Source organism: Haliotis cracherodii, unplaced genomic scaffold (assembly GCF_022045235.1).
Source record: "Haliotis cracherodii isolate W230 unplaced genomic scaffold, xgHalCrac1.p SCAF_9, whole genome shotgun sequence".
Lineage (NCBI taxonomy): Eukaryota > Metazoa > Mollusca > Gastropoda > Lepetellida > Haliotidae > Haliotis > Haliotis cracherodii.
In genome coordinates this window covers 48639049-48653965 of record NW_027266343.1, presented here as the reverse complement: position 1 = coordinate 48653965, position 14917 = coordinate 48639049, and the positions used below count along the sequence as shown (strand labels likewise).

Below are 14917 nucleotides of genomic sequence, written 5' to 3'. Positions count from 1 at the left end.
TTATTATCAACAGACGAATAAATTTATTTTTTTTATATCTAAGAGTATATAATATGCAGCAAATGATACAATTGAATATCCTCCTGGATACATAACGAGTCGTTCCGTAGAGACTGCTAATGCACCTGAAGCATGGGCTAATTAGTTTAAAGAATTGTTAAATCCTCTTCAAGCTGGGGACAATGTTTTTCATCAGGAGTTTTAGATTATCATAAATCCCATAGCGAGGAAGTATGTGTTAATTCCTGAACAGTGATGATATGTATTATGTGACTTCATAGATTAAGATGTTGTTGATGCTATCAGGAATCTCTAGTTAATCCCATATCATGGTCCGCAGATATAATAAAGCCGCTCCACAAGAAGGGAAGTAAAATGTATCTCAATGGAGGAATTTCACTTCTGATGAGTAACTTATTTCTTTAGAATGTTATATCGATTTGCAAGGTTTGATTGGTGAATAATAGGATGGATTTAAGAAAGACCATTCGACCGTTGACCCGTCATTGTTAAAAAGGGTAAGACATATAATGTGCCTTCATTGACTTCCGTAAGGCATTTGATATGATTGACAGGTGCAAGTTGATGCATATTCTTTTACAAAATGATACACATGGAGATTACTTCAATGTTATAAAAGGTATATACAGCAATGTAAAAGCAACAATTGACTGAATATTTTGACAGCTCCTGTGGAGCTAGACAGGGTTGTACCCTCAGTCCTATATTGTTTTCTTTATTTGTAAATGAATATGTCATATCTTTGGAAAATAAGTTTGACGACGGTATTGTCATCACTGAGGAAATGTTAAATATTATGTTGTTGTTTGCTGATGACTTGACCTGGTGTCGGACAGTGTTATTAAACTACAGCTGAGGCTGGATGCATTGTATTAATATTCTCATCAGTGCAGTATTTTCTTCAAAAATTGGAAGGTCCATTATCAAAATATGAAACATGCTTTTATAATGGAGAAATTATAAATGGAACGCATATAAATATTTAGGGCTCATGGTTACCCCAAAACTGTTATCAACAAGAGCTTGTAAAAGTTTATCCGATCAAACCAGTAAAGCTATTTTATCATTAATAAGGCGTTATGATTTGTCAATATTAATTTCTTTTAATATTTTTGATAAAAAAGGTAGTATCAATATTAACGTATGGAGCAGAGATCCTGGATTTTAATAACAGAGGAAGTACTGAAATTGTACACCCAAAGTTTTGTAAAGTTTTGTTATATACAGGGTATGGGACAGCCAATGCAGTAGTCAATGGCGAATGTGGCAGAGTTCCATTGCATACTGTTTATCATATTAAGTGTATTAAGTACTGGCTCAAAATATTACAAATGCTCCCATGTAGATATCCACATAAATGTTACAAAATGTTATTGTTAACGGCCGATAGAAAACGCCCTTATCGGACAACTGAAGTAAATCATTTATTATATGTTTATTTTTTGGCCTCGTCTGGCTTGTACAAGATGTGGGCGGCGCCAATATATATATATTTATACATTTAGGCAAATAGTTTATGATTATGTACTTCAAGATTGGCCTGCATGGCTAGATACCACATCCCTAGCATTTTATAAGTCTCATAAATTTAATTTAACTTGTAAACATTATCTTGTAAATATGAATAGCTGTGAGATTAAACGACGGCTGATTAAATTTATAAGTAGTCATAACACCCTTCGTATCAAGCTGGTTCTTTGAGTTTTGGTAATGACCAAACTGTACTGTGCAAGCATGGTAATGTAACTGAAATGTATGTTATATGTTGAAATATGTAATTCCCACAACCGTAAATCATATTTTTTATTCATTTCAAAGATTATGTGATTCAACAAATGTTAATGTCATGTCAAACTTTGCCAGGTTCCTGAACTATATTTCCGTAGTAAGATGAATCACATGTTTATCTTCCCTCAAGAAATAACTCTCCCTAAAATCGTATGTGTAAATCAATTTGTACTGTGGATCTGATGGCCTTTATGCATAATAAACTATCTGTCAGGCTGTATCATCTTTGTTCAGTGGTTGACATATCGTGTCATTCTTCTTTAGTTGTTGACATATCGTATGATTCTTGTTTAGCAGTTACCATGCTGTATCAATGCCTTTTCTTTTTTCTTTCTTTCTTAATTTTTTGTTTTTTTTGTTTTTGGGGGGGGGGGGGGGGGGGGGGGGGGGGAGGGTAGCCTAGTGGTTAAAGCGTTCGCTCGTCACGCCAAAGACACGGGTTCGATTCCCGACATGGGTACAATGTGTGAAGCCCATTTCTGGTGTCCCCCGGCGTGATATTGCTGGAATATTGCTAAAAGCGGCGTAAAACCATACTCACTCACTCACTCACTCACTCAATGCCTTTTTGGTGCTTGCATGACACGCCGTATTATTCCAATGTGGTGGTTGATTTGTATCTCTCTTGGTCAGCAGCTGACATGTTGTATAAGTGTCTTAACAGCTGTACAAGGACATCAACTTTATGTGACAGCTGCATACTGTATCTTGTAAAGGGCCTGACTTGTCCATTGTTTGACATGCTGTACATGCTTGTTCTCGTAAACTTGTTTGACAATTTGACTTTCGAAAACTTGCGTGATTGGTTTACAGTCATTGATAACGTTTTACAAATGACCAAAAGCGCAGAAGCAACTAACTTCTGCGTACCAAGTGACTCTACATTCCATACCCTTCTCGGTATTAAAACAACGACGTTCTAAGTTTCCACTAACAATGAATGACACCACTACTTCAAAAAATAACAAAAAAAGACAAATATTATTTTCTTTGCGGACGACGATTCAAAGCTAAGGCAATTCAATTCATTTTACGAGCATTGGTGTGGGTGTCGCCTAGTCTTCCCTAATGAAATGACTCTTGGGGTGATGATATGGATCATTCTTGCATAAGGAGGTTTCCTATTTACAAAGGAATACTCAAGGTGCTAAGGAATAGATCAACGTGCCATTATTTGAACATATATTCCAATATTTGTTTACGACATGATCACGGGTTAGGCCGGATGTGCTGCTCCTTCACATCGGCGAGTCGACTAATGACGCTGATTTGACACGAGGAGCAAACACGGTTGTCAACATACATTAAGGATGAATCTGATTTCATTGTTTACTCAGAATCCTAACAGGATTCAATACACGGTCCACAGTGTCAGGTTTTTGTTATAATTAGCATCATCAGAAGCATCATTACATCGACGTGGCGCAGATTCTAATCAGGGATGACATGTCAAACTCCTGCCATATGTATGTTGACCTCTTCTGGAGTGGTTTTTTTATTTTTTTGTACAACACGTTATTGCGCAACATGAGTGGTGCCATGTGAAAGAAATTATTCCTTACGAACAAATTTGACTTTCTTTGTTACATTAAAGAGTTGTTATGTGTTCAACTACCGACATAAGGAACTCTGTGAGGCGCCTAAGATTCGTTCTCAATAATTAATGAACAAAACCCATCACTTCACATGCCGATGTTTTGTGATGGTTGATGTAAATCTTTATTTTTATTTTTTATTTTCCTTGGTTGCTGTATAGGTTTATTGATCTCTGTAATGGTTGTAAATGAGATTATCATTAGAGTAGGTTGGTTTTACGAAATGAGTGTCTGACAAGAGTTTCGTAAAACCAGAAGGAAACAAAGAACGAATGTAATGCTCTCTTTGTTATCTATAACTGATACCTGCATAAATGGTGCGACGTCACCATCTTCTGTAATGACTGTATTTAGTCAACAATGGTATATGTATTAAGCTTACAATGGTATATGTATTGTAGTCTACAATGATGTATTATTACGTCAACAATGGTATAATTATGTATTTAGTCTACAATAATGTAGTGTTAAGTCAACAGTGGTATATGTATTAAGTCTACAATAATGTAGTGTTACATCAACAGTGGTATATGTATTAAGTGTACAATAATGTAGTGTTACGCCAACACTGGTATATGTATTAAGTCTACATTAAATTACATTTGTGATGTCACTCTATTGTTTAAGCACTTCATTATTTTTAAGGAATGGAGAGTTGCTGAGGCTATCAGTATCTCGATTCTACTACTCTTGTGAGTATTAGAATGGGATTCGAATACAAAATCTTTCTCTGCTCCATTATTTTTAAGGAATGGAGAGTTACTCTGACATTCCCCTCTACATAATTTAGTATTACGTCAACAGTGGTATATGTATTAAGTCTACAATAATGTAGTATTACGTCAACAATAGTATATGTATTAAGTCTACAATAATGTAGTATTACGTCAACAGACGTATATGTATTAAGTCTACAATAATGTAGTAATACGTCAACAGTGGTATATGTATTAAGTCTACAATAATGTAGTATTACGTCAACAGTGGTATATGTATTAAGTCTACAATAATGTAGTATTACGCCAACAGTGGTATATGTATTAAGTCTACAATAATGTAGTATTACGTCAACAGTGGTATATGTATTAAGTCTACAATAATGTAGTATTACGTCAACAGTGGTATATGTATTAAGTCTACAATAATGTAGTATTACGTCAACAGTGGTATATGTATTAAGTCTACAATAATGTAGTATTACGTCAACAGTGGTATATGTATTAAGTCTACAATAATGTAGTATTACGTCAACGGTGGTATATGTATTAAGTCTACAATAATGTAGTATTACGTCAACGGTAGTGTATGTATTAAGTTTACAATAATGTAGTATTACGTCAACAATAGTATATGTATTAAGTCTTCAATAATGTATGTATTACGTCAACCATGGCGTAGATTATGGCATTGGATTTACTGTCTTTTATATGCTCTTGGGTCTGGTAAACATTAATAAAACACATGTAGTGTATATTCAGTGTGAGATAGAGATAGATTAAGTTGTCGAGGTATTTCAGTCGTGGAAAGCCCATTTGGTGCCCCGTTGAGCGTAATTACGCTTACAATAGGTGACATCCATGTATACACCATACAACACCATCACGTTAATTCGAAACTCCAATATGTCCAAGACACACTTCGTCCTTTTTTCCAATATACATGAATACCAATTTCCGAAATATCTACTGGGTCGAAATGAATTCCTTTGTAAATATGTTCATTGAACAATCTCCGAGGGTTTAAGTTCAACATGAACAGCGTCCAGATCACCATGACAACGTCATGTTTGAGTCAGCCATCAATAAATATCCGAAATTGCTCCTGATCAATGTTTGAGTTTTTCGTCTTTTTGTATGGACTAACTAGATGCAAATGTTTTACAAGCCTAATAGACCCATCCACTTTGTTCGGGTAAGCTCGACCTGGTCGATACAGTATCTGTGGGCAAGGGCATTCATTCTGCAAATATACACTTCAATACATCCACAGTGTAGTCATATTCACCGATCTAAATTAATAGAATGCGTCGTCATTAACTCTATAAAGACACCATACGTAGATTAAGCGACGTGACTTCGGGGTTTGTTTAGGGTAACTGTGTTTACTTTTTTGTGTTTCAGATATACTGCTGCTCATAATTACCTGCCGCTTTATGGCAGTTGGGCGTAATGTGACATTAGCGTTATCGTATGCGAAACCATCCCTATATTACTGGTAGGGACGGGTGGGTGTCTTATTTTCGCGGACTCCTAGTGTCATCGCTGATTTTCACTGATCGATTCATATAATTTTCACCTCGATTCTCACATAATACACGGAAAGCACGATGTCCAGTTTAACCAGGCTTGACTGTATTGGTATCCATGTAATCGAACAGCTTGACCTTTACAGTTGATACTTTCTTTCTCCAATTATTGCAACAAAGATATTAAAATCAATAAAAGGAAAAAGACGTGTGTACATAGGATTATGTTACGTAGGACTCATTACCCTTGTTAATGGAAAGGTTTGTCTTGCGGTGAACATTGCTCTATCACAAAAATGAATGCGCTGGTAGTAATACATTGAGTACTTTCAAAAAACATATAAAGAGGACTTCAAAAAATATGATAAGTTTTGATCTAAACTAGGGGTCCAGATTTTGTCAAATTGTGCACGCCCGCCTTCGACTTGGATGCAGTGATCTTAATGCAGACCGGGTCGCACGATATTTATCAGATAATCCCGCATGTAGCTGTGGCCATCACACTGAAGATGCACTTCACTTCTTTCTCATATGCCCAAATTACAATGATTTAAGACAGAATATGTACTATTATGTTAAGGGATATGATCTAAATTCAATTCTATTAGGTAATCCTGAAAGGACGTCAAAAATAAACTTAGAAATTCTAACGAAATTCTAACGAAATTAACAATGAATCGTGTACACATCAAACGTAATTCAAAATTAACAAATCGCTTTGAACAAAATCAGTAAATGCGCTGTCGTGTCACTGGATTGTCTGGTCCATCAGCTGATTGTCTGGTTTGATTACAGGCCGCCGTCGCATGGCAATACTTTTGTATGCAAATGGTGTGAGTGACGGGTGCTACTGGTAGGTCAGGACATGATTACCATTTTTGCGAACAATGATCCATTCATACAATTTACACGCTATTTTACTTTTTACGCCCAATGGAATCTGTTTCGGCGGATTATCGAGACTGATTATTCTCGTTGTTATTAGAAATTTGGAAAACAAGAAGGATATACTAAAATTCGGTATCCCCCTATTTGTCAGACATCTCATAATCACATCTTTGAGTGGATTAACCCCAAACAAGATCAACATGACATATTGTTGCATGCTCAAATTGTGTAAATAAATATATCATTTTTTAAAAATTTCAGGACATTTTCATAATGACAGTGACAACATTCTCAAATTCCAAAGAGCGTTTAACAACATATTATGTTTTGTTTAGTTTCGTATGTGTGTTTGATGGATTTTATATCGTCTGGTTTGCGTGTTTGATTGATTTTATGTCATTATATAAATTAGTTAAGATTTGTTTTATATGATCTTAGATGTCGTTTAAAAATATTTTTTTCTGAGTATTTCAATGAAAACTGATGTCTCAAGAGCCCCCGAGGCCGGGTGTTGCCCACCCATTGCAATGAAATTTGACACAAGGACTTGTGCAGCACCTCTAAAAGGGAGGGGGTCGAAGATATCAAAATCCTCTCTCAGATAATTTTACTGCCTACAACAACTAGGACTGGTAAATATGTTTGATCATCTAATAAAGGTCACTTAGGTGTAAAAACGAGCAGTGATTGCAATCAATTTTAACTTATTAATTATTATCTTAATTATATAACCTCTTGGTAATCTGATAAATGAATTTAATTATTTATATGCGTTTAGTTTAAAAGTTTTAGTTATTTCTTAAAATATGAAATGGGAAAACTTATAAAATACTGACTGCATTTAAGGGTATTGAATAGATCCAGTGTAACAATAGGTAGGCCACGCTTGTCATTACAGCCCTTCCATGTTGACCTGTCTGACAACCGGGATGCCTGACACATGGGGAAAACCTTAAATTCAATGTTTTATTTGAAGGATTGTTGTGCTTCGGTTACGACTATTATTATTTCTCTTAATATATTGAGTGATTCATTATACATAATTTCAGTGACAGAGTAACTCAAGCATAGAAGCACTTATCAATATATGCTAAAATAGTAAATGGGGGGTTAAATTCTTTGACAGTCCTTTTCGTCAACAGTGTAATCAAACGTTATGCACCAGCGATGAGAAGGGTAACAAGCTGACCCCTTCAGAAAACATAGAAGAGCAGCCCGTGTAGAGTAAGATGAAGAAGAATGAGAGAGAGTTGAATATATGTGTTACATATAATGACCAAATATAACATATCGTATTATAGTCCACAAGCAGTTTTCCTAATATCTAACATTCAGCCAACTATTTCTGATGAATAATTGTTCTGTACTGCAGCAGCAAATGAATATGATATCAAATTATTTCTGAAACCTAACCTAACACTTGTTCTGTACTCTTTAATAGTTCAAATGATGTGACAATGCTATAAGAATCTATAGCGAAACATAGCTACTTCAATATACACAGAAATTGTTATCCATAAACCTTTGTCTACTCTGTCATCCGTCAACTTATAAGAAATGCCTATCAAACAATTCAGGTTTAACTTAATGCATATAGTGCATAAAACACTTATATACCTTCAGATATAGAAAGTACTAAAAACACATCTCCTGCTAATTAATTGACTCACCAGTGTTTTTTCAGAAATCTGTTCACTCAAAAGAAAGTTAGTTAATCCTTAACCATGAACTCCTATAAGTGAAAATAGATAATCTGTTTGTTGCTGTTAGTAAGCCATGTGTTCAACGTGATAAGTACTTTATTGTTTAATAGAAAACTTAAATTTTGTGAACTTTATAAAACAAATGGTGTATCAGTAATTTAATATAGGCATCATTTTGCGTGTATTTGTCCACAACATTATTATAAAAGGGTTAAATATGTTGATCGATTGTATATGGAATATTCGTCTGAATACAACTTTGTCTGGCTTTTAAAGTCTAAATATAAGATAACTTTACTTTATCTGTCGAGATTTATTAAATGCTCAACATGATAACTTAGAGTTACCTGTTATAGTTCATCCTCTATGCTCTGATATGAACATGAATATGTTTATACTAATTTAGACTAGGGAGTCAATGAACCGAAGTCTTTCCCATGGATAAACTTCAGTTCTGTTCTGATTCTTTTTTAACTGAAATACATATGAGAGACTACTCATGATCAGAAGAAGGGTAAGCTAAGCTTGGTCATATTTTGTCAGTCTGAGAGTGCTTGCCATTTTGTACCGCTAAGCTACCCCTGAGCGGGTTATTTTAAACTATTCGGCTTTATTTCAAACACACACAAACAAACACACACACACACACACACACAACCCACCTCCACCTTACCACAATTACTGTAGTCGAACTGACTGTAGACTAAACGAACTGTAGTCGAAAGAAGGCTGCATCGCCACCGATGGAGCAACATTAGCTCACCTTTTCGCGAACACCTGGTATTATCACTATTACCGAAGTCACTACATGAACACATGCTCACGATAGAGTCGGAATCGTGCAATGGAAGCTGCTTTTAGCTTCACGTGTTTTCAACCTAATGTTGCACTACATTTCAACTCAACCATAAACTATTTGTAAAGGTAAAGGGGTTTTACCTTCTTCCTGGTCTGCATTGCTTACCTCAACCTAGCGGACGTCAACGTAGCGTCATTGCTGACACTTTATTTCTGAAGTAGTTGCAGTGGGGCGTGGCCTTCAATTTTCGATTTATGGAGTTGTGAACATAAAGACGATTTGCTCGTTAGACAATCAAATTGTTGAAAATGACCTAAAAATATATTTTGAATTGACATGGCACATATACACGGGTAATAATAACAGTTGATAATTGCCTTTCAAATATTAGTTTCCCATTGCAGCAGCCCCTCTTGCTAATGGGTCATGTTTGGTTGTATTTATTTAACGAGAAATTATGGATACAGCAAGCAAACCCCATGACACAAAACGAGGTGAATTCTGGACGTCGTGTATTTACGCTTCTTGCATCTTCCCGAGGCAAGGGAGGTAACTGATTTTAAAAGTGGGAACTGGACTTTCATAGTCCGTTTACTCCCTTGCCTCGGGAAGATACGCTTCTTCTTGTTCCGAACGCCCTATTAATGGGGAAAGACAGCTGATGGTGTTTATGTGTCTTGGATATAATCTGTATACTTGAGCGCGATTCTGTGGCTAAAAAACTAAATATATTTTTGTATTCATACCCACAGGGGAAATCAAATATATAAAGATCCCGGCCTTTGAGTTAAGCTAAGGCGGGCGTCATTACTAGTGTTAGATAAAGATAGACAATATCTATATGACATCACAGTTAGTGGGCGTAATTCAGTTACAGCAATGATTGGTGAGGTGGGGAGAGGTGAAATTGGGTTTAAGGTCGCGTCCAGGATTATTGCACTTGCACGCTTGTGTGGGTGTATGTGTGTGTCTGTACTAGTCCGGACTAATGCCGATTTATAGTGCTAGAGCACTAAGATTCTATGATGCCGCAGTATAACATGAATACCCCACCCAGACACAGTAAACTGACTCCGAGCCGACCAGTCCTTCTTTTAGCCCCTTTATGTCGACCGCCAGACAGGGTAACAACAAGTACCATCTTTTAACGTCTTTTGGTATGACGCGGCCGGGGATCGGCCTCTCCGGGCGGACGCTCTACCACTAGACAACGGGGGCGGTCATCATGTCTAGCAATGTAGTGCTGAACCAAATAATGTCCCTGAGTAAAGCCGGGAGGTGGCTATCTTGACATTACGTATATTCAAATATATTTTATTTATGTTTTCATAAGGTATTTTACACCTGGTCCTACGTTGTGTTGTAGTACATGCATATTGACTATTATTATTAAGAATATGCACATTAATACGTTTGTGTTTGATTTACCTTCAGTTTGTGGCACCGCGTTTTTGATCAATATGTCCTACTTTGTTGTGCTCAAGTTACATGTACGCAAACAAAGCGACAAAATCCTTTGCATATCCAACACAAATCTCTGCCTGAAGCATAGTCGATTGTACGATTCCGACTGCATCATGAACATGTGTTTATGAATCACGATCAAATAGTGATGATAGTAGGTGTTCACGAAAAGGTGAGCGTATCCTGAACCACCGGTGGCACCCATCACAAATACATGCAAAGACAAGTCAATTGTTCACCTAAAAAAACACGGGAACATATTGGACAAGACAAAAAATAGGGAATTGCATCGAACATCTTTTTTGTCACTGATGCGTCAAATTTGGAAATGTTCTCCACATGTCTATCATTAAACTTTTCATCTTGTCTGTCTTACCGTGTTTACTCTATGTGTTTCAGTTGTCGTCCTCGACGAAGTCATCGAGAAACAAAATGACAAAATACCCAAAATACTGGAAAATTTAAACAAGCCAGACTCGACAGTGACGTTTGAGCTCGTCAACTCGCAAAACAATGATTCTCTCGGCACACTAGATAAAGGTAGGTACCATCTACTCGACAATCGTATCCAACAGTGCGACTCTCTCGGCACACTAGATAAAGGTAGGTACCATCTACTCGACAATCGTATCCAACAGTGCGACTCTCTCGGCACACTAGATAAAGGTAGGTACCAGCTACTCGACAATCTTATCCAAAAGAGCGACTCTCTCGGCACACTAGATAAAGGTAGGTACCATCTACTCGACAATCTTATCCAACAGAGCGACTCTCTCGGCACACTAGATAAGGTAGGTACCATCTACTCGACAATCTTATCCAACAGAGCGACTCTCTCGGCACACTAGATAAGGTAGGTACCATCTACTCGACAATCTTATCCAACAGAGCGACTCTCTCGGCACACTAGATAAGGTAGGTATTATCCATCTTTTCCACAATCATATCCTTGAACAACTGCACCAAATGCCGCTCGAAATGCAAGCAATAGTCACACAGTCGGGGTAATATTCAGATTGTGAGGTCGCTGTTACTATTCAGATGAAGAAAGGCATCCAATTACGTGTCTCAATGATATATCTGGTGTACCATAAGGTACGTCGTGACTGTCTGTCAAATCACAGTTTGACAAATGTGTTGCTGTAATTGATAATGCAATCAGATCTAAAGTATATCGGATGTATAAAATGTTGAACATTTAATGTGGTACTGGTATTCGATTCCCAAATTAAGAAATCTGTACGTACAAGAATTTAGTGTTAAACCAACAAACAACCAAAAACTGGTATACAATCAACAATTGTATTACAACATTAACTAGGTGTACAAATAAATACAAATTACTGCACAGCAACTACAATGGCAGTACACAATAGAGTGGTAGTACTATATTCAATGGAAGTATAAAATGTGAGAGCAGTGGAAATGACAATGTCAAGAATAATACTCACCTTGCCGCAACAGTGGTTTAGCTTCCGAGATAGGCCTAGGCTGAACACCAGGGTGAACAGTGATCTTCAAACGAAAGCCGGTCTTGATTTAATGTCAGATGAAATGTGAGATGAAATGTGAGATGAAACAGGGACACACCCGCCCCGCTTAACACCCAAACACCTTCCAGAATATTATCTAACGCTTCACATCAGTCCACGCTGTTCTGGAAGTTTACATATCACACTAGTGTATAAATATAATAACTTCTTCACCACTGCTTTCATTAAATGGTACTACATTCCTGACAACTACTCATTGTCCAAATACAGTGCAATAAACGTCTACTGAATCTGAACAGAAACAATTTAATACAGTTACAATTATTATGTAACAACCATTGTATGTCACAATATGTGCAATGTAGTGTGTCCCACGTAATTCACCCAGTGTTCAAAAGCCAATGTGGTTATCGTATGAACTTTACCCATTGTAGTATATCCCATGTATTACATCGAATGTTTTTTTTATCAAATTATATAGTATATACTATGTAGTATATCGGCTGCAATATATCCCATGTAGTATGTCCATTCTAGTACATGTATACACAATGCAGTATTTAGAATGTAGCGTATCGGATGTAGTATATAAAATGTAGCATATCGGATGTGGTATATCAATTGTAGTATATTGCATGTAGTATGTCCAATGTAATATATCCAATGAAGTTTGTCCCATGTAGTATGTACAATGCAGTATGTCCAATATAGTACATCCCCTGCAGTATATAGGATGTAGTATAACAAATGCTGTATGTTCGATGTAGCATATACAATGTGGTATATCGGATGTTGTATATCCCATGTAGTATGTCCCTAGAGTATATACAGTGAGGTATACCGGATGTAGTATGTCCCATGTAGTATATACAATGTAGTATGCCCCATGTAGTATATATATTGTAGTATATCGGATGTAGTTTATCTAATGTAGTATGTCCCATGCCCATGTAATATATACAATGTAGTATATCCCAGGTGGTATACACAATGTAGTATATCCGATGAAGTATGTCCCATGTAGTATATCCGATATACTATGTCCCATGTGGTATATCCAGTTGCAATGTAGTATATCCAATGTAGTATGTCCCATATATTATATATAATGTAGTATGTCCCATGTGGTAAATACAATAAAGTATATCCAATGTAGTATGTCCCATGTAGTAAATACAATATAGTATATCCCATGTGGTATACACATTGTAGTATATACAATGTAGTATGCCCCATGTAGTATATACAGCGAAGTATATGGATTGTAGCATATCAAATGTAGTATATAGAGATTAGTATATCAAATGTAGTATATCTAATGTAGTTTGTCCCATGTAGTATATACAATGTAATATATTGGATGTAGTATAACCAATGTAGTATGTCTCATGTCGTATACACAATGTAACATATACAATGTAGTACATACATTGCAGTATATCGGATGTAGTATGTACCATGTAGTATATACAGTGTAGTATATCGGATATAGTATAGCCAGTGTAGTATGTCCCATGTAGTATATACATTGCAGTATATCGGATGTAGTTTGTACCATGTAGTATATCGGGTGTAGTATATCCCATGACGAGGTAAGTGAGATTTTTACGGGTAGAAACGTCGTGGGCATGACTATCGGACCCCGTGGCCACAAGGCCACCGTCCTGGTCTGGGGAAGTTCAAAGAAGTTTGAGGTAGAAACACACAATAATACGGTTTCCTGTCAAACTCGATTCTTCGGGACTTTGGCAACATAGCGAGAAATAGCAACATCTGCTCGCTTGATGAAATGTCATGTAATGTCAATGTATTACCTCGGGCCTACTGGATGGTAGCGACCTGATTGTAGACCAACCATTTATATTCTGGTACTCCAGCATTTCCTAGAAAAGATGATCGATTCCAGTCACCACTGTCTCTTGATCTGTAAATATAGATTTTAAAATAAAATGTTCTTTTGAAATCCTTACCATATAATTTAAGTTTCTTAATGGGAGAATGGTTCGTTTTGTTGCGCAAGGCGTGCGTGTTAACTATCGCTCAAAATTCAGTTTTACATACACAGGATAATAGAATCTGGGATTCGAACCCACGACCAGCCGATCCTGACTGACATAAGCCTCTGGTCCACCTTACCTCACTTTAATAATATGTATGCAAGAACGTTACAGAGGATAACGCGGCCTTAATTCTAATGATATACATGTATTCGACTTCAACGCGCTGATGCGAAAATATTTCTATTCTGCACAAACCGCTATCACAAGACATTTCCCTGAAAGCATAGAGGGGTCATCTGATAACTACATTGTTCATACTCGTAGACGAATATTTAAGCTTTCATCATCCTAGATCCGATTGCTCGTTATATTGGCGTGTTGATTGATGTATATCTTTGGGGAGCCTCGCACTGCAAGATGATACGACTAGTAATTAATAATATATTGTGTTTAGTTTTACGATCGATGGCTGTTGAAGGTATTTTTTGTATTTCATATCAATGAAACATCTCTCGTGCGTTGGATCCACCATTTGTGACTCTAATGGAGCGAATACATATAAATTGATGTTGTTCCAGCTGCTCTTCCGGGGAACGTATGACTATTCTCCGGGATTAATAGCTGACCACAAAAGGCTTTACAGATATAGCCATTATTTAATGTAAATGTCAACTTATCCAGTGTATTGCATCTCCATTCTAACTGTCAATTTTCAATTCATGTGTTAGAATATTGCTTCATATGACAGAGGGGTGAGATAGTGTTATAATATTGATAAGTGAGAGGGAGTGATATCTTGGAATATTGTTTTATATAACAGAGAGGTGTTATGGTTGTGTATTGCTTCATATGACAGAAGGGAATATGACTGAATATTGCTTCATAGGGGTGATATGATACAATATTGTTTAATTTGAAAAA

At 36.5% G+C, this 14917-nt stretch overlaps 1 protein-coding gene across 2 annotated transcripts in view; it reads left to right on the top strand.

Moving 5' to 3' along the window:
- LOC139452951 (ionotropic receptor 25a-like) overlaps positions 1–14917 on the top strand; it is a 50311-nt gene that overhangs the window by 10850 nt on the left and 24544 nt on the right. The window contains exon 2 of one of the 2 annotated variants that reach the window (XM_071234571.1): positions 10903–11043. In XM_071234571.1, coding sequence (XP_071090672.1) covers positions 10903–11043 — 141 coding nt within the window. Of the gene's footprint in view, positions 1–10902; positions 11044–11216; positions 11233–14917 lie in introns of those variants that run through there. The other variant, XM_071234572.1, reaches the window with a different exon arrangement.